We start from the raw sequence: 26836 nt of genomic DNA on the forward strand, positions 1-26836 counted from the left end.
TGCAATTTTTAAGAAAATAATCCCTATTTGGTGATAATATATCTATAAAAAGAACTTTTTGAAATTGTTTAAAAAATATAAACATACGTTTTAAGTAAACAAAATTGTAACTTTCTATCAAAAAGATAAAATCTTTTGACGTATTTTTGTTTTCAAGAATACTAAGGAGTAATAAGGGCTATCAAAAAATTAAGATATTTAAGTTTTAAATGCTGTAGCTTACATGACAGAGGATTTAATTTTAAAAAAAGTTTTATAAATCTGTTAATAGTTAAAAAAAATATTTTATTTTACTATAGACCATTGGAGTGGGATGAGCAAAAACCTTTTATAGTGTTTTAAAGGCTTATCAAAGTAGAAATTATAACTTTAAAAATCTCCCATTAACTCCTTTTCTAAAGAAAGATATAGTTAAAAAAATAAAAATACATTAAGTAAGTTTTTTGGAAGGGGGTTGAATATTAAGTATACATTGTTGGTAATTTGTGATCTCAATAAAAAATCGTAAGTACCCCACTAAAAATTTGAAATTTTATTTTGACCAAAACATCCTCATTCCTTTTTCCAATTTTGTAAAAATTGAATACATTCTTTCCCCCCTGAAGGTAGTACAGATTTACCAAGTTCAAAGAAAATCAGTTCCAGATTTATAAAACCAAATACAGGCCATTATATGTACATATGCACAAACCCATCTGACAAAAATAATTTTTTTGGATTGGGAGCAGTAGAATAAAAAACCTTTTTTGCAGATTATTTACAATTTATTTAAATCTATATTTTTTTAAAATTCTTTTTAAATATTTTAAGGCATAAGACAAAAAAAGAGCAGTTTTTTTTAGATTTTGTTTTAGCGATATATGTACTTCCCCTTATAGCACCATATATCACTGTAGCTGGGAAAGTAAAAATCAAATACAACAGGATAATAAATCCAATTGATATTAAAATCAATTTTTGTGTTTGTTCCTTTTACTGTTGCCTCCAAAGGATGTACTTACAATTTCTTTCTGCTAAATCCTTTTTCTACATCTTATCACTTTGAAGGAGAATAATAAGATAACTGTAATAAAAGTAATAAGAATAAAAAGGAATTTATCAGAAGGATATGATTGAGGAGCATTAGGTATTCTTCTATAGAATATTATGGTAAAATATTTTTTACATGAATAACAATTAAAATGTTTAGAAAAGGAATGGGAAATAAATAGGAAATATTAAGATTTATGGTAAGAATTGTCAGAAAATACTTACAAGAGTAATATTGTATTTGGATAATACTAATCTTTCCAAGCAATTCCTCTTTGAATGCAAATAAAATTAATTTAAAAGTATTGTTTTAAAATATGTTCATTTTATTTGAGCATAAAAACTTTATTCTTTCATTTTTAAATTATGCAACAAAATGTACAAATGATATTCTTAATCTTGGTAAGTTATATTTTGTTTTAAAATCATTTTGAAAAATGTAGTCAGCTGATTGGTATCAACAATATCTCATGATTCTTCAAATTGAAATAAAGATAACTGGGGTTTTCCAATCTGTTTTCAGCTCCAAAATGACATCATTTGTTATTATTGCCTCAACCCTCAATAAAATACAGCAAACTATGTTTGCTGCAGGCCATATTTTATTAATGGTATTTTAGCAGTATCCTATTAAATAATGTAATATCTGATATTTAATTTATCTCATAATTACACATTTTATTTAATGTCTTTAATATTGTGTATTTTCTTGTTCATTAAACCTCTTGATTGCTCTAGGTTTTGGACCGCTTCCTGTTTAAACATTATAATAAAAATTTATTATATATTTTTCAGGTTGAAGTAGTAGAAATTGCAATGCAGTGAATTGTCATTGTAAACGTACATTTTTTATATATTTCATTTTTATGTTATAGTTTTTATTTATTTATTAATTTTTATTGTAATTTTAAATTGTTGACTGCAGTTCATCACCAGACAGTTTGAATGCAGAACGAACAGATACAAAGAGTCCTTCAGTATCTCCTTCTGGCCTTTATAAGTTAGTTATACCTCTTTTAAGATGCGAGACAAGTGATGTTAGAGATGCTGCTGTCCAGGCTCTTGGAAAAGTTAATTCTGATGCGCTTAAGTGAGTATAATTGAATTTTTCATTGATCAGAATGATGATATGTTGTGTTAAACATAGGATGGATTAAAATGCTACTTATTTTCTAAATATGTGGGGTCGCATGAACAGATGATCTTTTAAAATGAATGGATAAGAAACATTTCAGTTTTGCTTATGGGAAACATTTTATGACAACTTATAAATTAGTAATACTGTTTAAAACTGTGGGCAAGAAACAGAACATCTCCAGCTGCTTTTGTTTTCATCTAGATCTCTCTAAAATTTATTAATGTAATTGTTAAAAGACCAGTTTAGTGATGGAATTTTTCTTGAAATTAAATTGGGCTGCGTTGAATAGTTATTTTTCCTTTAGTTACATTAGTTTGACTACTGTTTCAAAAACCTTAGAAAAGAAGACTGCAACAAAATTTGATGATAATTATCCCTATTATTTCTTGTTGCATTTTCGTAAAGATAAAAACATATGCTTGTATAAGTCAATGTGGAAAAATCCCAGAATTTTTGGAAAGCAAATTGACCAAGCATAACGAAAGCTGTTGTGCATTACCACTAACAGCACTATTTAAAATATCATTGTATCCTGATTTTGAATATTTTGTTTAAAATTCTTTGTTTTTTCCCTTTTATTGATTTTTAATTATAATCAAATTTCTGTGAATACTTTTTACTACATATTTCATTCAAGTTTACAGTCAAATTATTCTTTTTCAGAAATAATAATCTCTATTTCAAAGCTCAAAATTGCTTTGATTATGAATTTTATGATGTTTAAATATATTTGTTAAATGCTATCAAAGACCAATCGCCAAAGATAATTAATAATTTCAGTTTTTCATGTTTTTTATTTGTGTTTTATTGTACATTTTTATTATCTTAAAAATTAATTAACCACAAAATTATAGTTAAACAATGATGTGTATGACGTGGCATATTTCCTTTATCCAAACTTGGTGATATATGTCCAGTATTGGAAGTGTGTATAAACCACTTAAATATATTTCAGAAATGATTAGAAAATCTATCACTATAGAATCATTTTATGATCTGATACCTTTTTTATCATCCAGCTATATTAAAATGTAATGTATTGTCATATTGAATTAGTTTCTTGCTTTACACTATCTTTTTACAGTATGTCTTTCTTATGGCTATGATGAATATCAAATATTTGAAATACATTCAGCCATTTGTGTATTCTTGTTTTTACTAAATCATATTTTTATGGTTTATCCATTTTTTTAAAATAATACTACTAAACTCAGGTGTGTGATGTAATAATGTTTTTGTTCTAATAAGCATTAGAAATAATTAATAAATTATATTCTAAGAGTAAAATAACAATTTTGTTGTGATTTTACATAAATTTTTATTTGTAATAGAAGGTGAACCAGTCCTAACTCTTATTCATTTTGTTTATTTAAGGGACCTAATGGAAGAGTTAGTTGTTTACATAAGAGAGGCTGTAGATAGAAAGCAAGAAAATATGAGAAGGAGACGTAGAAGGGATGCTTTACGCTTACAATTAGTCAGAGTGTTCGAGTTAATTGCGGGATACGGTACATTTGGCATCAGGTAAGAATTTAATAATTTTTTATTTGATAATTATTCATCTTGTTTTTTCATTTATGTTTATATATTTGCTTAATGTTTTTCTTAAAATTATGGGGAATATTTTCGTCTGAAATCAGTAAATTATATTAAATTTTAGTGTAAATAGGGATTTTATTATTTATTTTGTTCTGATTGGAGAATAAACAAAATAATTCTTTAAATGTAACTGTGGCAAATTCTATTTCATGATGGATTAATTTGTGTGAAATTCCTTTTTCTTAATCTTTTTTTCTGGATATGTAATGCAATGTTAGGCGATTCAACTATAGAATATTGATAAGGAAACAGTGGCAAATATCTGATAGCATTAAAATACAATTTCTCAAGTTTGATGTCAAAATGTTCACTTCCTGTACAACCAGGCAAACTATAACCCATTCATTAGGAGTGGCTGAATGATTTATACATCAGCAATATTTCTGCATATCACACAATTCCAAGAAAGAATGTAGTTCTTCCTTTAGGAACTTTAAACTTATGTAAGTGGTTCTTTAGTTTTTAAAGGATAAGCGGCTTTTGTTGTGAAATTCATTTAATCCAGTCAGTGTATGCTTGATACTCAGTAACAAGCTGTTTCTGTTTGAATTAAATTACCCTGATTTTTTTTTACAGATTGTGAGTAGGATGGGTCCTTGATCCTTGTAGAGAAGGATCGTTGTTCTAACGATTGATCATCCTTTCTAACCACCCATCTTTTTTTCTTATTCTTAATCCCTTGTTTTTAGTTGTGTGGATATTGCTCTAACCCTACTAGGTACATTCTGAAGATGCTATAACCCTGCTTCTGTAGAGCCAGTGCACCTTTGGTGTGATCTGGTGGAAAGGGGGCTGCCTACAAACTGATTTGGAGAAAAATACATATTTCATTTTTGGTGGCTGTACTATAAGCTGTATGATTGAAATACCTATTAAGCATAGTGAGATTCCTTATTCTTATCTTTAATATTGGACCTAAAAGAACCTTCCTGTTTCTCTGATACTCACAGTGAATATCATTATGTTATATATTTTAGGCATTAAAATTGTTTTCTGAACAGTCAGTATAGCATAGAGTTTTTATTTTACTTTATGGATGTTTATAATATTTGTATTGTAAGTGCTTTAATTGAAAACAAAGTTTTATAAAATTGTTTAATCATCAATTTTAATTAACAAATTCTGCTGGCTTGGGTGGCATAATTGATTGTTAGAGCTATTCAGCAGTTGTTAGAAAAATTCCATAATGCTAAAATACCCAGAGGTCGGATGTTACCGAGTGTCAAATGCGCAGTCACACAGTTTCTGTGTGACTGCTAAAGTTTTATGTGTGATAGAGTTTTTTTTTTACAAGTAAGGTTTAAATAATTTAAAATATATATAAAATTAGATAAATGCTACCGTAGTTCAAATTTGGATACAATTACATTAAATTGGGTTTGAATTTCAAAGTGTTTTTTCGTTATATTAAAGATTAATTTAACTAAAGTGCTCTGTAAATCACAATAAATAATATAAATATCACTAATTGATATTTTTACTTTCTTTTTAATTGTTGTTCATAAAATATTATGTTTAAAATTAAAGTAATTTTTATAGCTTAACTTTATTCACTTTAATATAACTATAACTTCCAAGTTTAAATTTATAATTAGATTTTGTTCCAAGATATGACGTTTTTCAATTTTGCTTCTTTCACAGGATTTATTTGTGATTTACCTTTTTTTAAATTTCATTATTTCACTTGTCTTTGAATTCATTGTATTGTAATAGTAGCCTTAAATAATTTTTGGTTATTTTTTATCATAATGTGAAATTTTATTAGTTAAATCATACAATTGTGGTGCTTTATTTTATTAGTTTATTGTGTGTGTTTTAGTGCATGTGTTTTAGATCGAGATTCTCAGTCACTGCATTCTACAATTGTTGAATATGTTGATGGTGCACGGTTATGCCTTGAAGCAGAAGCTGACAAAGAAGGTCTAAGAGATGTTAAACTTCATTTCTGCAATTTCATTAGAAAAATGATCAAAAGTTTTGCATGTAAGCCGTTCTTGATATACTAATCAAATTTTTATCGGTACAATTTGAATTGTTTCATAATTGTCAATGTTTTGAATTTCTATTATTCATGACACTTAATGATAAAAATTATATAATTATTCAATTATTTTAAGGCAATTGAAACCAAACCTAAAGTATAATAGAGGTTTTTCAGTTGTGAAAAAATATTTTTAGTTACACACTAAAGATATTTTTTGTTTGTATTTGTCAGTGATTAGTGCTGTTGATGAATCTTGATATGACTTTATGTTTTTGTATTTAGCAATAGCAGACATGTTTTGATGTTTTCATATTTAGCAACATCAAACATGTTATTACTGATGAAACCTGAAACTGTAAAAATAGTGTTTTGTTATATTAAACCTCCATTGCACACAAAATTTTGCTCAAATTGTCTTTTTTTTTAATTTAATTTATTTTATCATCCGTTCTGACATTTTTTAAAAATTACTAAATAATGAGATTGTATATTGAGTGGAAAAATGCACACTCACTGCTACGATTGTGTTGACATGGTATAAAAGATATCTCTTTATGTGATATAAGATGTACAGACTTGCAAAGATTTCATTAAAACATTCATTCTGTTTTTTAACAATGATTGTATTAGTTTTTTCCTTATAACATTCCCCCTTCCTTTTTTTAAACATATGCTGTGAAGAGTCATACTTTTGTTCACACTGTAAGCAAAGCAAGTGAAAATCATGATTTTTATAATGTTAAAATCATGTGTACTTTAAGTTATAGTGACCCTTGTGTTTCAAATATTTTATGAAAAAATATTTAACTGAAAAATATTTTTGTTTATCTATTAAAACTGTTGTTACCACATACATATTATATCCTGTTACACATTTTTATGTAGCTAATATATGTATAATTTAAAAAAAAGTTATATAATGTATACATTGAGTCATATAAACTAATGATGGTTAGGAAAATAATATGGTATGATTAATATACTGGAAATACTTGTAACAAGTAAATTTACATTTTATGTTTTTAAAATGCTTTAGCTGGGATGCAGTTTGAGTCTTATTTTTTTATTGAAAGTTGATGGTTAAACAGGCTAGATCAAAAAAATTAATAAGTAATTAATGAAATCAGAGATTAATCTAAATCATAATAATTTGCCTTTCCGTATTAAAAAATCAATAATGATGTCAGAAATTAAAACTGTTTTGAAAACACATTTTGTACTTTTCTGTTTCTATAATTAATTTTTTTACAGTTGCTAATTTGAATAAGAGAGGTAAAAAGTTGTAAAGTTCAAAATCTAATGTACTTAATACTTTTCAAAAAGTTTATTTTCTCTATCCAGAGTTAAAAAACTTTGGAACTTTCTTGAATGAAAGGCCAAGATGCTATCACAACACTACAAATAAGATGTTATAAAAATTTTATTTTTAAAGCTTTATAGTGTAAATTTTTGTGTTGTTTTTGTTTTAGTGGAGACATACCCAAGTTTACTAAAACGTGATCTTAGGAGAAATTTATTTTTATTGTTTGCTGGCTGGAGTGGGGTATTTGGGAGATGCTTATCTGGACCATTAGGAGTTTCAGCTATTGTATCTACATCACACGAACCACCTGCATCTTTGTCAAATGATGAAGAAGAACTGCAGTTGTGTGCTTTACAAGCAATGAGTGCAGTTCTTTGTTGTGGTCCTTGTTTCGATCCTCAGTGCCTTGCTGAAGAAGGTTATCTTTATCCATGGTTAGATCTTCTGATGGGATCTCAAGAGCCAAAGGTAATAAAAAATTTCTATGTATACTATTTTATGATTTAAATATATTTCATGAATTTTTATTAAAAGCAAAAATTTTGTTAAAAATAAGGTAAGCCATGTACACATATACTGAGCTTAATATAAAGTGGGTTATATTTGCAAAATTTTGAGAAAATTGACTCCAAAGAAACTATCTGTCCCATCCCTATGAAATATTGACCCCAAAATCTAACCAACAATTTACCCCATATACAATAGTCTGTGCTAAATTTCATCAAAATCTGTATTTCCAGTCAAAAGTTAATAAGCTTCAAACACTTTTAACACATGTAAGTATATATGTAAGAACATTACCTCACCTATTTTTATTGTTATTTTTTGGGGTCCCAGGGTCATGAAACATAGAGAAATGCAAAAAATCCATACCCCATTTTTTGTCTCATTATCATACTTTCTTCCTCAGCTCAAGAGCTGTAATGCTAGGGAAGTAATATATCAGTCTATATATATATATATATATATATTTATATTTTACTGAAATTAATTTTAAGATTCATATTATTCCTTGATACTGTTAAATGATATTTTAAATTCTATTAATATAAACCACCTAGTACAGAATATTGAGGTAATTCATATCTTACTTTAATTTTAACATGAGAGTACTTTCGTGAAATCCCGCATCCTTAGTCATGATTGAAATATTTAATTAAACTGCATATTAAATATTAAAATTACTAAAATAATGAAAATTGTGTAATAATCTATTATATGAATGCTATCTGTTGCATTTTTATAAGTCTCCTTCAAACATCTGAAATTAAACTGTCTGTCTCAGACTGTCTGATATTAAATAAATTATATATATATAACATTATTAATTAAAGTAGTATCATATCAATTTTCATCCGTTATGTGTTTTATCATGTTTATCTCATTATTTAATAATGAGATGTTTATCTCATTATTTAATAATGAGATAAACAATAGATGATTTTTATCTCATTATTATTATAATGGCTGAGAATGCTTATTAAAAACTACTATCAAAACACAAAAACTAATAACTACCTTACAACCAATTTAAAATAAGATTCAAATAGTGAAAACATGTACCCATACATCCTAATATCATTGAAAACATTACTAAAACTTGCAATAAAAAAATATTTAAACCAACATACAAACCTTAATGTAATAACCGGTTAATAAATTATTTAAAAAGCAAAAATAATAAAATAAACAATTGTATGAAATTTATAAAATTAAAGGTATTGATTGTGATGGTTATTTATATAGGAAACACAAATAGATCCTTTAAGAATAGATTACTTGAACATTATAGAGGTTAAAAAAAATAAAAAATTAGATTTGTCTAATGTGGCAGATCATCTAATAAAACATAAACAATATTTTTCTGATATTACACAAATTTAGAAATATTAGAAATTAATAGTGGTGAAATAAAATATTTCGTATATAAATATAAACAAAATTTCAATTTGAAAAACCATCAGACACTGCTTGAGGGAGACAGTCTTATAAAAATTGCAACAGATAGCATCACTCATATATTAATATGCAATTTTCATTATTTTAGTATTTTTAATGTTCAGTTTAATTAAATATTCAATCATGACAGGGTGCGGGCTCCTGAAAAAGTACTTTCATGGTAAAATTAAGGTAAGATGTGCCTTACTCAATATTCTGTACTAGCCGGTTTGTGTATTAATAGTATTTAAAAAAAAGAAAAAAATGTGTATGTGTGTGCGCATTGAGTGAAGATATTATGACTGATTAATAAATTAAAATAAGAAAAAATTATGATATATATATATATATGTGTGTATATTGTTAAATGATGTAGTTCATCACTGAAGCTTGTAAGTTTTTATATAGGAAAATGGTATCTAAATTTTTGTATATAATAAATGAAAAGTCAGATTAGGATTAAAGGTTGAAAGAAAAGTTGCTACTTTTTGTAGTGTTTGTATTTTTGTAGTATTTCAGTAGTATTTTGTTTAAAAGATTGTGTATCTGCACGAGTTGCAAATTTTTTGATTGTAATAACTAAACAAATTATGAGAGAATGAATCTATGTACAGATTTGTCTTATAGAACTCTTCATTTCTTTTTGTTTAACAGTAAGTTTTTTAACATATATTTTTAAACTTTATTTACATGTAAGGAATGTTTGAAAAGCAATGATTGACACCTGTGGGACTTACTGGTTTTTGAGTATTGTTCTGTTTTAGTTGGTTACTGCACCTGCCTACGATCATTTATGTGAATTATGAGAAACATTTTAAAATTCTTGCTAACCCTCCCAAAAATTTTTAATTCATATTTTTTGTAAACTCATTTTTCATTCATGAATTTAACAGACTTTTTTTCACCAATGAGGGTGAAAAATACTTTCTATTTAAAATAATCTTATTTCATTTTATAGTATTATTTTTTTACTTTCATTTGCAAAAGATGATCTTTACACAAAATTTCCATTTGGTATTTCAATCTCTTCTTCAATAGACATTCTTCATCTAAGTTATTCACACAATTTTTTTTTCAAGGGAATCTGTTCTAAATTTTCCAACCTATTGTTAAATCTTTTTTATGAATGCTATTTTTAATGCTTGAAATAAGTTTTCCTTATATTTTATTAAATATTTTGCTTAGTTTTTAAAAAAAATACTTATCCTCCAAATTATTCACTTTATCTTTTGCCTTTTTTTCAAATGGTGGCGTTCTTCATCCAAAATATTTTGCTTAGTTCTTTTTTTAATCTTTCAACTGATTGTTGGTCTTCCTTAACAAGCATTCTTGATTCCATGTTCCACGACTCTTTCCTTCATATAATCTTCTGATTTCATCTTTAAATGTTATGATTTATTAAGATTTTTTCAGAATTTAATGATTATTTATCTTAGCCTAGTTGCTTTCATAATATTCATTAGTGTATAATCTTTTGTAGTTTATTTTGTAGGATTGAAATGAGAGAGGTAATTTTAATATGGTAAGCAGTTGATGTTGCTGCTAACTATGAAATTTGGACAGCTTTCAAAGTATGATGACAGCTGAAATTTGTAGACAGCTGACTGCTATGTATTGTGTTTATATGGTGACTGGAAATCAATCATTATTTTTGAAGGTAACTCTGTACAGTTTTAATGTTAAGGAGAAAGCCATAAGACCATAACTTCAACTGCAGAGCAATGAGTTTTACACAAGACAGTCCACCTAGGGAAGGGAAAAGATTTTTCCCCTCTGAAACTTTATTTGTTTGATGATTAGACTTACAACAGTTATTTAATCTGATAAATTTTTGTTTTTAATTTTGAAAATATTTTTTATTAGCAAAATGTTTTGCTAAAATAAGAATACATCCGACTAAAAAACTTCTAAATAGAGAAAACAAAAAATTAAAACTATAAAACTAAACATGATGCTTAACAATAGTTGCTGCCAACTGACTAGCAACTGAAGTAATAGAAATGTAGTTAGGATATAATCTGGAAAAAAATGACTTCAAAGAGTATGTGTTTCAACGGAAAACACTATCTGATAGATTAATAAAGGCAAAGATTATAATTTATCATTAACAAGGAATTATATTTTTGTTTAAAAAAGTTTTAAATGTTTCTGGATGTTCAAAAATTGCAAAGAAAGTGGTAGAAATACACGGTAAACATTATAATTTATGATGTTTAATAAATAAAGTTAATAAATAAATGATATTTGTCATAAAGTTGTAAAATAAAAAGGATAATTAGTTTTCAGGGAAAATCTTTATTTTTAATTTTTTGCATTTTTTGCTGCTTTTTTTTCTGCCCAGTTGAAGAAATGTGTTTATCTAATGCATTGTTTCACAACAGAAAGTAGTAAATTTATTTATTGTTTTACATTATTTGCCGCTGTCTTTCGTACTGCTGTGATTCATGTAATGCAGCCAAGTTAAAAGACGCAAAATAAGAGCTGCTTTCTCTGAGAGTAATATTGTTCATTATACAACCAGTAGTATAATTGCAGGGGTGAATATTACTTGCATTTTAGTGGGATTGGCATCCTGATATGTAGCATTACTGTATTATGGGATTGGCATGCTGTATATGGATCATTAAAGTAGGGTATGGAAACTCAATCATCACTTTAATCATGAAACTTGTTATTCTTGAAGGTTGCTATGTTACTTTCAGGAGTGATTTACGATTTGGATCATAAGTTACTCCAGAAAGTAGGTAGAGCACCTATATTCTTTTTAGTTATGACATTTAAAAAAATGTGTGTTAAATCTTATGATGCCGGGTTCATTTTTTAATTTTTTAAAAAATCCGTTTACTGTCTTATCAAGAAAAGTATAGGGTAGAAAACTTGAAATCAGTACTAGTAATTAAAAAAAAAAAACTAAACTAAATTTGACCTTAATTAAAGATTTTATTGATTCGTTCATTTTCAACAGTAGTTCATTATATTGATTCAATCCTGCCCATTCATCAGCCTAATAATTCTTTCCATTCATTATTTTGAATAGTGTAATCAATGATTTATTTATTGAAAAGTATTCAAAGGACACACATAATATTGTTACAAAAATGATGTTGTTTTTGATATATTTAATATAGGATAGTTTTATCCAACTCTACAGCATTACAAAACACATGCTAACAATTCTTTCATAACATAAACAAAAGCTATGACGTGTGTTTTAAATTATTTTAATATTTTTGCCTTATAATGTTTTATAATTTTAAAAAATTTAGTCCATAACTTTTTATAATTGTGAAGAATTATAAAATGAAACATGATTACAACAGCTCCATACTTTTAATAATTTAGCAAAATTTCTAGTAGACCAGTACCTTATAAGTTTCACTCTCTCCTCTGCATAGCTTACTGATGATGTATATCGATCTTATCATCTTCATAATTTTTTTCTTATTGGTGCAATTTGTCAACAACATATCATACAATTTTCTATGATTATTAAATATGTGAAAAGTTACTTTATTTATTTCTAATATTATTCATTCTTGCACCTTTCAAATTCTTTAACCCAGTTGATAACTTTGACTGGTGGACCTGACCTGAAAATTACAAGCCAGGTACACCAAGCCTCTGCATCTGTATTATAAGTATCCTTGTTTAAAACTACCAATGTAGATTAATATCAAATGTTGTGTAAATAAAAAACATCATTTTATAATTTTTTTATTTTTATTCCATCGACAGATTTCCAATTGTATTAATTCTTTATTGTTGTTCTACTGTTCAATCATCAATTAAATTTGGTTATGATTATATAATAACAGAAAAGTTATGTGTTTTTGTTAATAATAAAACTGAGATAAGTTGAAATTAAATAAGTTATTTATTTTTAATTTATTTTTATTGTACAAATAATAAAATTTATTTTGAATATCTCACTGAATTTTTTCATACAAAAAGTTGGAAGTATTTCACACAATATTATTTAGGAACAAATGTGTCCATACCGTTCACCAAATGTAGTTTAAAATACTATTTTCAGTAGTAAGTTAACTGCATGGGAATCTTTAAACCAGTAAAATACTAACTATTTTAGGCATTGTCATTCTCATAAAATAAATAGTATTTCAAGACCTACAATTGTTCTGGAATTGTTCTTTAATTGTTCAATTGTTCTTTATGACAGGTTAACTTTTGCTATCGGTTTATCCTTAGAAAGCACTTCTATAGTTGCATTTACTGTTAGTCATATTCTACTAAAGTTTTATTTTGTTAACAAAAAATACAGCCCATGTCTATAGTATTTAAAAAAAAGAGTAACTGTTTAGAGTACTAAATTTCTTCTTGTACTTAAGATTCAGTTTTTATAATCAACACTTATGGTTAATGCAATTGGCAACTTGATTAATTGGCAATTTTAAAAAAAATTAAAATAAAAAATTATGACTGTTACTGTGTTAAAGATTTAACTGATGATAACTATGTCCATATTATTCTCACCTTTTTATTCGTCTAAGCAGAAGATTTTATCCTGATTTTGTGGGATATAAAATTTCAAAAGACTTGTATTAAAATTAATGATAGCTTTTATGAAACAAGATACTGTTCTAATTTGTACTGCCTGTGTTTTTTTTTAATGGAATTTATGTTATCTGTGTGTTTCAGATACATCGACTAGCATGTGAAACTGTAGTTTTGCTATTAGAATGTAATCCTGATATGGGCCCTTTGCTTGACTGGGTTGTTGATCGTTGTTACACTGCAAAACCTAATGTTGCTGATGGATGTTTCCTTGCATTAGCTACAATATTCAGTGCTAGGTAAGACAACTGTTTTATTTTTATGTATTTTTCAAGTATGGTGTATTTATTCATATATATGATTTTTTGCAATTTTTTATTTTTAAGATTTTATGGTATTTTTTGTCATAATATTCATGTTCTTAACACTGTAAAAAAGTGGTGTAAGTTCTGTGTTAATTTTTTTGAAAAGGTTCAACGTGTACAGCATACAGCCCTGTTGTACATCTTCATTAAATCGTTTTATTCATTAAACATTGATTAATGAAATAAAGGAATACAGTTTGTTACTAAAGTTATATATTAGGTTATTTAAGTTTATAAAATATTTTGGCAAACTATGAAACAAAATTTTGTTCCTTAAAATAAGGTAATCTCTTCAAATCATTACCAAATGAACTATCACACATGTTACCTTGTTTTCTTACTAGGCAGTGCATTGTAGCAAAAATGTCGCTTAGTGTGAGAAGACATTTTGTGTATTAGAATATGTAATGATCATGTTTATTGTCACACTGCAGCAACAATTTTGAACAGAGTTCAAGAAAGATCTAAATGTGTACAATATCCTGATCCCCGTAGGGGAACCACCATGTAACAGTTGTGGTCGCCATGCCACCCCCTCCGTATCTAGCTCGTATGGGCTTTACTGGAGGTCATCTTCAAAACCTCGGTAAAAGGCATAGTATTAGTATGTAGTATGAAAAGGTTTTGGATGAAGGCCCCCATGTATACACAGTACTCCTGCATTCTGTAAATGTGTTTTCAAATATTGTGCCAAAAACTTATTTATTTTTATATTTCTCTCACAGAGTTATGCAATCATATGACATAGCATATTTTTTCTGTATTTTACCTTATTAATATAAGGATAATATTTGAATTAATTCACCATGCGTTTTGGGAAAAAATTATTTTTTCTTTTTTTTTTTTTTTGTTTACCTTAACACCTTCAACTAGAATGTAAAGTTTTTCTCAGGTACACTAAAAGTATGGGTCAATATCTCTTCTAGTGGGCAATTTTTTAATATTTCATTGACTAATACTAGGTGTATTTAGAAAAAAAATGACTAAACTCTAGTGGTTTTTCTCTATTAACAACATAGTTTATGGTAAAGGATGTTTAGTACTCATATGCAAATGCATATTAAATATATGAAAATGTTAAACATTCCAGTTAGATCATTGTCCATGTGTGAGAGAGATGTTGGAAAAACTTTAATTAAAATGTTATCAAATAGAGCCACAACTTTGTTTGGTTTGATTGAATTCAGTAAAAAAAAGCTTTAAACTGACCCATGTTTTAGTATTTTATTAGTTAGCAGTTATTTATATATTGAATCTACGTTTCTTTTGTTTTACAAACTACAGTATTTGTTAATTATTAAAGTTGTTGAAGCTGCCTTTTGTATTTAGGTCATGTATATTTGTTACATACTACATAAAACTATTTAATATAATGCTGATAGCAACTGACGTTCTCTAAGGTTGGAGGTTGTTCTTTAATTCATCTCTCATTTTCTTATATCTCTTATATTACTGCATTTATTAGTTTTTGTGGATGATGAGTTATAGTTTCTATGTCATTAGTTATTTAGTATCATTTCTACTAAATTCATTAACTACATGAGTTAATGAAACTTACTTTGTTTCAAGAGTTTGACATGTAAAGCATGTTTGTCTTAACATGTAAAACTTGGTAATAAGACAGTAATTAGTAGTTAGTTTCTCTATATGTTATTAGTAACATTTTGCAGAAACTAATTTTAATTATTAGTTATGTATGATCACATTTAATCCTTTCTTTTACTTTTGTATCTCCTGCTCTTTTTGTGTTTTTATGGATTCACATATTCCCCCTCCTTCCTCTTAATGAAGAAAATCATTTTATCAATGTCTTCATATCATTTTTTACTTGTATGTGATTCGTTCAAGCGGTTGTTAAATTCCAGTTTGCTTTTCATTGAACTCTTTTTTCAATGCGCTTTATATTCTACATCATCTGTTATCTGCTTTATTATTGTAATCTTTGTTTTATGGTGCAAGGTCTGGGTTATAACATTGGTTATAAAAAAATTCCTATCAGAATTACTGAAACAACTTTACAGTACAATTACTATGAAGGTATATGTTATGAATGAGAACAACTTCTGTTATAACATTTCACATCATCAGTTCTAAAAGTTTTATTGTTATTGTTGTCTTAAGATTCGTAAAACAAAAAAAAAACACCATCCTATGTTTTTCAAAGTCTTCTTTTTGTATTTTCTTGCCAGGATTTAATTTTAATAAAAATTATTTCTACTACTGCTTCTGCTTTCCTTACTCTTTTACTAGTTATTTTAGTCTTATTTATTGCAATTAATTATTTTTACTACTTCATTCTATTTTGCAGATATGTTTGTTGAACTTCATTCTATTTTGCAGATGTCATATACATAAATGCATTCTTTGTTCCACAGTGTTTATTCAACTTCATTTATTCACTATTGTGTTTATTTCTATAATTTAATGTATTTCTACTTATTCTTCTCTAAATTAGTTTATTGCCACACAGGTTGGTTGTATTTTCACCTTTACTCATTTTTATATTATACATGAATGAGGTGTCTGATTTTGATAAAACATGCTGAATATGAATAAGTGCAGTATGACCCTAAAGTAAAGTCTCATCAGGAGAATTATACAAGGATATATTTTCTCTTTTAGAAGTGGAAGCATGTTATTGATATTAATATTAGTGTATTAAATCCTTTTGTAGCAGTTCTTAAGCGACATTATTTCTGAATGACATGTTTTTAAAGTTCATAGTAAAATAATATGAATTAAATGGCAATCTCTCATTGCACCACACAGCATACACTAATTGATACCAAACTTTTTCTAAAAAGAGTTTCAAACTAATTTTTTTGCCTATGAAGTTATATTTTTTATCAGCGTTTCCAAATAAATCTTATATCGAAGTAGTATTACAATAATAATAATGTAATAAATAATTACTGCAAACCATATTCATATATATATATATATTGTATAATATTATATTGCAGAAAACTGTATTTATAACATAAGGTGGTTAAAAACTTTTCCTAGTGAAATCGGTCACAACATTATGAGATTCGTTTTTAACATTTTTTTTCTGCAGGATGCTATCTCTTTAAAACTATGTGATAAGTTGTGACAACTTTTCACAATTGGTTATTTTAATTTCATTATGAATCTACTAACCTTTCCTCAAACAATAAATGAATGAATGTTTTTAAACCCTTTAAATAGATAAACATCTGGTATAAAAGTTTTTCTTTAATGAAATTTTTTTTAATGAATACAGAGTAGATTGGTAATTACATTAACAGGAATACAGCAAATTTTTATTTATTTCCTCACTCTTTATGAATGAAAAATCTGATAAAATAATTTTTTTTAAAAATAAAAACCATTTTCATCATGGATTTCTGGATAAAATACATTATTTTTAACAACTATGATAATTTCATGATAAAATTAACAATTTTTATTATTGTTTTTATTACTAATACTTGAATTGTAATACCATGCTTGTAATGGTAAGCAGTACAGCTCTGCTAGGAATTCACTATGTATTTTATGAATATGATTAACACCATATTGAGACGAAAAATGTATGTCATAAACAAAACAGTTATATATTCAATTAAATGTTTATGTATGATATACTTCAGTGAAATTCAATAGATTTGTTCCGCTCTTACTTACTTTGAATTCATTAATAAAATTACTTGATAAAATTAATTAAAAGATAATTTTTTTGTTTGATTTCACTTTGGCCTCCATGCATGTTAAAAATTTGGGGTTTTAGTTCAATCTACATGGATTTAAGTCTTACTCATATTCAAATGCTCTACTTTTAATAATTTAATTTTATTTTATAAAGAAACTTCTCTGGTAGCCCTGTGGTAATTTATTTTAGATAACATCAGTGAACATTTTTAACAAAAATGTTTCACCAACGGTCATGTAAAATGATTAGAAGTTATTTTTTATTTTTTTGTTGTAATAATTATTCAGTATTTAATTAATTATAATATTGTAATGACATATCTCAGAAAACCTATCTTAACTCTTAGTAATTGTTACAAAATGTAATTCTTCTTCTGCATTCTTTGGTTTTGTCAAGATACAAACTTCTCACCTTTTATATTAGTCAATTTTTTTCTACGAGTTATATTTTTTTTTGAATTAATGTATATTTTTAAATAACAAAAATTTCTGTTGGTTATTAATCAATTTTCAGTGTACATCTATTGCATTTGTTTTATATTTTGTTTTATTTATGCAATTTTTTTCTAAAAATTACTGTGAGCCCCATAAAATTGTTTTTTAAGGGACATTTGCTCTTAACGTATTCATGTTGATCAAGTTCAGCTGATAAGGGGAGTGTATGGTATTAATATTTAACATTCCTGGAATATGTTAACTTATTAAAGTAATAATGATAATGATTATTGTAATATTAATTTTTCCCTTTTTAAATGGTATATCCAGAAGGCAATAAAAACTACTATGAGAGAGGTTTTTGATAATTTCCTCTAGTTGAAACAAGGATGTTAAGATTTACTTTTGTGTATTAGATATTATTATGGTACCTTATCATCATTAGGATACATACCCATTTTGTATTAAATAATGAAAACTCTGATTTATTAGTGGAAATATATCTTGGCACCTGTTCAGATTGTTGGAATAACATTCAGGATTATAAAATTGTCAGATTACTTTTTGGCATCTCTATAAGTAGGAATGATATTAACCAACATTTAGTAAATTAAGAAGTCTTAACTTTTCGGTGTACCTTTATGTATGAGGGTAATCCATTGTCAAGAAAGTATATATTTATGTATTCTTGAATCACTTACGTCTACCTCTATTAACCAGATTATCACAAAATATATTATTATACCTTGGCCTATAAGAAAAACCCTTATAACTCATTTTGATTCAAGCCTTTGTAATTTTAATTTTGTTTCCTATTCATTTCTTCCCGTCTATTTATTTTAAATTAAATTAAAAAATTTTCTTCCCTAAACTTTTTTATTAATCTATTGATATTTTAAATAATATAATTTAAAAAGGACCCTGAATTTTCTGTATTCTTGTTAGACATTTAGATATAATTCAGTTTATACTCAAATAATTTTCATTTAATGTCTTCCAAATTGTTACTTTATTCTGTACTGATTATGTGTACTTTATTGTGTACTGATATTCAAACTTATTATTTTTATGTATTTCTATTACATTTTTTCAATCAAAGAACTGAAAAGAAAAATTCCTTGAACTGGTTCAAAGAAAAAGAAATAATGTACACATAAATTATATAAAATTTGAATTTATTATATATATAATTGGGCACAGAAAAACAACGTTTGTAAGAAAATATAAAATTAGATATGAGACATAGCCTGTATTAATTATTAAATAATTTTGATTATCAAGAATAAAATTCAGAGTTAAAGATTGTTCACAAGGTATATAAACATTTAACTTAGATAAGAATTAATAAAAAGCCCTATATGTATCTTCTTAATGAAACTGAGTCCAACCCTGATTTTCCTTCATTCTGTTGTGATTTTTTTGTTGGTTTGTTATAAATATGTTATTGTAGTGGATTGTTAGTTATGAATTAAATTTGGTTGTATATATATATTTTTAAATTTGAACTTTCTTTGTGTTTTCATAAATATCATTTAAGATTTTTGTTGGAGGTATCCAGATGAAGTTACTTTTAGTTTAGTGAATTTTGTATTGTTTAGTAACCTGTTTGGTAAAGTGTAATGTGATAAGCTGGTTGTTTGACGTTACATCATATATATTCCAACATAATATCATTTAAGATACTAATCCTATTTATTTCAGATACATGTTTGTTCATTCCATTATTACTTCACAGTATAAGTTTTGTGTTTCTGAATTAATGTTCTGTACTTGCCGACAGACGGTCTCTTTTTAAGATATTTTAGTTCGGCTATTTATGTTTTAGTTAGACAATGATTTTTCCTTTTGTACTTTTATAAAATTTGGTTTGTGGGCATAGTTTATTAACTAGAAGAAAAACATGATTTAAACAATAAAAATGAACCTCTATTATAATATTCTTTTGTATTCCAAGTCATATATTTTTAATCTATTATGGAATATGTTAACATGCATACTGCTTTGTTAAACATTTTATTATCTACCATATCTAATATTAATTATTTACTGACTGTAAAATACAACAAATAAAGGCAAATGGTTTTGTTAAATAAATAATTTTCTGTTTAAATAAGTTCTAATCATACAGGAACTATCCTTTTGTTAACCTGTTACAGTTGTGCATAATTTTCATGCAAGATTTGTTATGAACAAACAGTAATATGCACATGTGTACAGACACATACATCCACTGCTTTTTTTTTATCTTTTGAAAAGTATTTTTAAAAAATACTGTTTTATTTTAGCAGTTACATACATGTTGAAATTCTCATATTAACCGCACGCAAGTATATTCTGTAGATATACGTACACATTTCTTGTCTCATCTGAAACTGATAAATTTCTTATGAATCGACAAAAGTTTTATTTTTAGGTTTTTAATTGTTTAATTTTATATTTTTTATTTTTGAATTAAAAAAAAAGAAGAAAACAATTTGCTATTTATCTACACTGTGGTGGTAGTACTACCTTAATCTTTTGTTTGGAAGGTTTTAGGTTTGAGTCCCATTCAGGGTTGACTTTTTTAAAAAAATTGAATTTTTTAAATAGAATGAAAGTGATGTATAATTTTATTTGATTAAATCTTGAAACATTTTTAGTTTTATTTAGGTTGTTTTTTTATAAATGCCATGAATACAGTTAGCATTAATCATAATTATTGATAAACACCCACCCCCAGTGTATAATGGAACTGCTTTCAAAGTTATTTATCTTTAGTACTATATGGGAATTTGTTTATTAAATCTGACTTTACTCATTGTCTTCATTTTTACTTTCAGCGAAATTTTTGCTTAATTTCTCATATTTGGTAATTCTTAATTGAATATTCTTGCATATTTTCCACCAGTACCTTTCATGTGGAAGGTTCTGGGTTAAAGTCCCGGCTCAGGTTTGGTACAGTACTTTTTAATTGCTTAAAGAAAATAAGTAATTGCTACTATTTTTTTTAAAAACTTCAAAAATCAAATAAATACTCTTTAAAAATATATAGTTAATTCCGAAACAGGCCAAACAATACAGTTTCTTTTTAAATCTGTCTGCAGCAGGAGTTAAAAATCAGTGATGTTATTTGGTGAGCTTTTTTTTAGTTATCATGTTAATTTTTTTATCTTTTGAACAATCAGAATAAAATGGCAGTGCACTATTTTGAATTTTCTACATGTTCTGCAGGAAAATTAAATGAAAATTTTTTTATTTTTGTATTAAAATATTTTTCCTTTAAGAATTAAGTCATGTTTTTATAAGCTTTTATTTAACTTGCTGTAGTTATAATCAAATCTTGCAACTGCTATATCTTTTGATCTATCGTATGAAAATCAATGAAATTTGGTACATGTATGTAACTTCAATGACAATACAATACTACAGTGTTAGAATTTGGATATGACCCACCCCCACCAACCCCCCGCCATCACCCCCCCCCCCACCTCCCGATGCGCTACTCCTACGCTAAATTCATGCATGTTGCTGAAAAATTTCATTTCTCAAGAACTATCGTATGAAAATGATTGAAATTTGGTTCAAGTATGTAACTTCAATGTGTAAAAATAAATATTTTTACTTTTTAGTCTTAATAAACAAACATACTTGAACAAACAATAATATTCAGATATAAATATTATTAAGAATATTTTTTTTGGATGTAAAAAGTTTATTATTCATTAAGACTAAAAAGTAAAAATAAAAAAAATACAAAATAACAAAAAAAATTACAAAAATATATTTGATTACATACAAATATTATTTTTTAAAAAAGCTTTTATTTAACTAATATTAATATTAACATTAATAAAAAAAGGAAACAAATTAGAAAAACCCTCTAAAAAGTAAAAAATAATAATTAAATCAAATTGAGAATTTTAAACAAAAAAATATAATATATTAAGAAATATAAAAATGTACTGAAAAGTAAAAAAAATAATATATGTAAATATCTAATAAATAACCAATAAATAAAAAATAAATAAATGTAATAATTATTAAATTTTAAAATTAAAAGTAATGAAAATATTTAGTTAAATAAAAGCGTGGCACAGTTTTTATAATTTATTTAAAACAGCACAACATCTATTTTCTGTTGAAATGATGACCTGTTTTGATTTGGTAGTGTTTGAAATACAGAATATCATAAAATAATATATCTACTCATAAAACTTGCATTTAATAATTTAGAAGGTAAAACAGAAGGTTAGAATATAAAGTATGGCACAAAATTGCATTGAGTACATTGTAGTGGTTTGAGAAATAAAGTTAGTAGAAGAATAGTGATAGTAATATTGCAGGGGAGAAATAATTGGAAGAAGGGAATGAGGAAGACTTGAAAGCAAATGATAAATAGAATAAATGAGGGTGTGGGCAAGAAAACAGTGTAAGAAAGCAGGTTTTGAGGGAGAATAGTTGAGGAGAAATTTTGATTCATTGTACAAGCCAATAAGTTGGATGTAGAACATAAGACAATACATACTAAAAGTATTGACAGAAGTAGAGTTGGAGTGTTTTTCATGAGAAAGTATGTTCTGCTGGGATTTATGAAAAGAATTTTATTATCTTATAGAAATAGAAGTTTGTCAAATAGTAAGGAAGAAAAGTGAGTAAAAGATTTAGTCTGTTCAATTTTATATAAATATTTTTAATTTATTATAGTGTTTGTATGTAGTATAATGTAAAATGTTATAATAATCAACATGCAGCAGAAATTACTGAAAATAAATTGATGAAAGTTTGTATACATTTTCCTCTTTATGGTGTAATCGTACACCAAGAAAGGATTTTTTAAAATTACAATTTAAAAGGGTTAAAACGGAGTAACATTGTATTTTACTATTGTTTTTAATTTCACAGTAACAACTGAATATATCAACTTGATTTTTGATGTATGTAATCTTCATGAGAATATCTAAAAAATAATTTCTACATTTTTTAATATTCGACCTTGAAAGAAATGTAAAAAAAATTTCAAGAATGATTACATATTTTCCCAATTTCTGACTGTACTAAGATATTCACTCGATTTAGGCTTGCAAATACTCTTCAGATAAATATCTAAAAACTATTTTTGAGGTTTTTTTAATTTCAATTTTTAAGGGGTACGATAGTGTCTGATGTGGCTCAACCAACACAGCCATTGCCACTGTAACTGTACGTATAACGCAACTGGTTGCAACTCCCTCTGGTTACTTGACTAAAGAACATAAAATAAAAATATTTAAAAATATAAAAAAAGGGAGAAATAAAGTACACTCATCTGCTAATGATATTTGTCAGGTAACGCTAAGAACCCAGACAAAATACATTTTTACCCGTATGAAGGACTGGTAACTACTATTTTTAAGATAGAGGCCGACTATTTCTTGAGAGTACTCAAATTTTCAGGTCTTGTACTGACCAAACTGTTGTACTGAAGACATTGAAATATACAGATAGTTTTTATAAATTGAACAGGCTTTAATTTTTATCATTATTCTCGCAAGCATGAGATTAATGAACACATGGGTGTCCAGGGGAGCAGACTCTATGGCAAGATAGGAAGGGCAAGGGAAGAAATCTCTGTATGGCTAGTTTATTTATAAATTATATATTTTGTTGTACTTTTAAGAAAAATTGACCAAAAACCTAATCAATTTTTTTTTAGTTATTGAAAAGATTTCCTTATTTGAAAATATCTATATAAATATATATGCACATCTTGTCAAGAAAAAGTTCTGCTAAGCACTTTAATATTTCAAGAGATGACTGGATAAAGTTAGTAAGTAAGAAATTGTGTTGAAAGGAAAGTATGATCTCTTCCCTCTGACATGATGAAGTGTAATCATAAGACATCCACAGTGTATTATAGCATTGTCATGTCTTTTCAAATCTTATATATATATAAAAAATCACATTATATATATATATATATATATATATATATATATAATGTGATTTTTTTTCTGCTTTCTCATAAATGTGTACACATACAACCTTACATATGTAATAAGTTTATTTTATTTAATTTCATGAAGAAATATAAAGAAAAAAATCAATTTGATTTCTTGTACGCTATCTCTTACACCCTATTTATGTTTACGCATATTGCTTTTAACAGTAATTTTAAAATTTACTTGGCTTTTATCATTGTATGAATTTATCCATCTTCATTCACGCTAGTTTATGATACTAAATTTATATAACCTTTCTAGATTCTTATGGTTTAAATATTAGTATCAGAGCAGAATGACATTACATTATAAATACTGTTTACCTTATGTTACTATCTGTGACAGATACTTTGAATTTGTAATTTTTAGTCGATAGAATGTTAAATGTTAATTTTTGCATTAATGAAATATTTTTTTACGATTGAATGAAATTTTAGATCGTTTAGGAATTAAAAAATTACTTGAATTTTTTTTTAAGAATTACAGGTACTTAAATATTTAAAAGGATTGAAATCATATCAATCAATCATGTGAATCTGTTATACATGATCTTTACTTTTACTTCTTCTATATTGTTTAGAAATTATTTATGTAGCTTTTTATAGTATATATCTACTTTAAATAATGGTTTCACAGATGTGTAAAAAAGAAAAGAATATTATGAATTAAGAGTTTAGGATATCAGTGAAAAATTAAAAATTTAAGATCAGTGAAGCCAAATAATATTATGTGCAGTTGTCACTTCAGTAGGTAATTGCATGATTTGGAATTTAGTACAGGGCAATTGTACAAAGAGTTTACATCATTATCTGTATGGATATAACCATTAATCATTTAAAACTAAATGACTAATATAATTTAATTTTATAGACATTATATGCGTATAATATACAATACATTATATAAATATATTCTCTGTTGAATCTGGTGTAACTACCCACAATATAGTAAAATATTTGAATCGTACTGTTTTATAAATGTATGATACAGCTTAGGATATTTTTTTTGTTAAAGTTTAGGGATTTTTTAGATGACACTTCTCACGTGAACAATGAAATCCAACTCATAACATTTGAATGATTCATTTAATTTATGGTTTTAGTTTTTAAATTTATAAATGTTGATGTAGCACAGTTGTGTTTTATGTGTAATTTAGTTTTTTTGTGATAATCATAAAATATTGTTTATCTCCTAGCAGTCTTATCAATCAATTTATTATCATTTAATTGCTAAACACAAAGAATTTGGTTCATGTCAAGTTTTGAATTATTGACGGTGGCCCTGTTTTGATCAGACTTTTTTTGTATTTTGTCTGTCTTGTATTTATTTGTGATGCAGTTATGATCAAATATATTTCCCTATTTATATGAATAAAAAATAACTTTTCTGTAAGATTCTTTGCTACTAGACAAAATATGTATATATATGATGATATTTAATAAAATTTTTTGTTTCAACGTTATGGTTGATGTAATTGTTGAAAAGAGTGTCTGTTTTAGCCCTTACCAACTGGGTCACTGATTGATTTTTACTACTTTATAACTATTAACTAGATAAAAATGGTATGTAGATTAAACTTTTGAATCGTTATTATATTATGTAGAAGGAATTTTAAACAATAACACGTTTTATTTTTATATATAAGAAAACGATGAATTTGTAATTTCAATGAAATATCTATTTTTGTCTGTATAACTGTTTATTTTGAAATAAACAAAAAATTGTGAGTTTTGATAAATCCTATTTGTTATCGTATCTGCAATTAAATGTTTTCAGGATGGAATAATAATTATTGCAGTGTTATGATTTCCATGCAAAACTACTAATAGTGAATTTATTGCAGCAGTAACTAGCAGCTTTCTCTTATCTGAATTCGGCTGTATTTCACGTTACCTATTAGAGAGATTAAAAACCAGTTGGATGTGAAGCTATCGTTTCACTATCTTGTGTGAAACGAAGTAGTGCTCTGCTTGTCTTATCCTATACTTCTTTGTAGGGTAAAGATTTTGTTTTTAGAGGATGACGTTAAATTGTTATAATTAATTTATCGAAGATAATTAATCATGAAGAATATAGTAACATTGTAATCATAATATTAAGCATTTTATTGATGTATTATTATTTTTTAATTGTTAATTTGACATTTTCCTCGCTATATAATGAAAGAAAACATTATACGAGTACTTTTATGATTTTTTTTGTATTGATTTTATATGTATTGCAAAAGTTGTGCGCTAAATTTTATTGAGGTTGTAATTAAATTCGCTACATCCTTTTTCTAGATAAACAAGGATATGTTAGATCGAGTTAAAAAAGATCCAAAGTTTTTTTTTTTACTATATATAAAGTTGTTGTAAAAGGTTAGTGTGTCGTCTGATATTTCTTTAAAGTATGGTCAGCTGCTACAGGAAATTGCTGCGAAGCTTGTTTGCTTACTGCAGGGTTTGTTGTCTCTTAACCTTATTGTCTCTAGTTATTTTCCCTTATTGTAGCAAAAAGTTCTATTTGATGACGTACTTTACACAGACACTAAAAAAATATTTGTGGACTATTGTGTATTTTTAAAAACAAACAAACAAAAGAAAAAAAAAGAAAAAAATACATGCACTTGGTTTTGTGTACATAAATTAAGCATTTTCAAAAAATATATTTATTACTAGAGGGTGAGTGGGAAAGAGAGAGAGCTAGCTAAATTACAGTTTTTTAAAAAAATATCTTTCTAACTTTCTGATCGTTCAGAATTTAGCCTACAGTAAAAATTCAAAAAATTGTTTCTCAAAAAAAAATTTGTTCTAATTTTTACGTACGAAGTAAAGGAAGTAATATGATCGGGAAAAACTCCGGTTTTCAGATTTAACGGAAATATCTATTTTGATAATCCCTAAATTAATTTTGACTAGTTTC

The 26836-nt window shown here is 26.2% G+C and overlaps 1 protein-coding gene across 2 annotated transcripts in view; it reads left to right on the top strand.

Annotated features, from left to right (window-relative positions):
• fry (microtubule binding protein furry) overlaps positions 1-26836 on the top strand; it is a 789794-nt gene that overhangs the window by 84263 nt on the left and 678695 nt on the right. For both annotated transcript variants that reach the window (XM_075372343.1, XM_075372344.1), the window contains 5 exons: positions 1955-2119; positions 3542-3691; positions 5586-5749; positions 7220-7521; positions 13648-13802. In XM_075372343.1, the coding sequence (XP_075228458.1) occupies positions 1955-2119; positions 3542-3691; positions 5586-5749; positions 7220-7521; positions 13648-13802 (936 nt within the window). The remainder of the gene's footprint in view (positions 1-1954; positions 2120-3541; positions 3692-5585; positions 5750-7219; positions 7522-13647; positions 13803-26836) is intronic.

This window comes from Lycorma delicatula, chromosome 8 (assembly GCF_047948215.1).
Source record: "Lycorma delicatula isolate Av1 chromosome 8, ASM4794821v1, whole genome shotgun sequence".
NCBI lineage: Eukaryota > Metazoa > Arthropoda > Insecta > Hemiptera > Fulgoridae > Lycorma > Lycorma delicatula.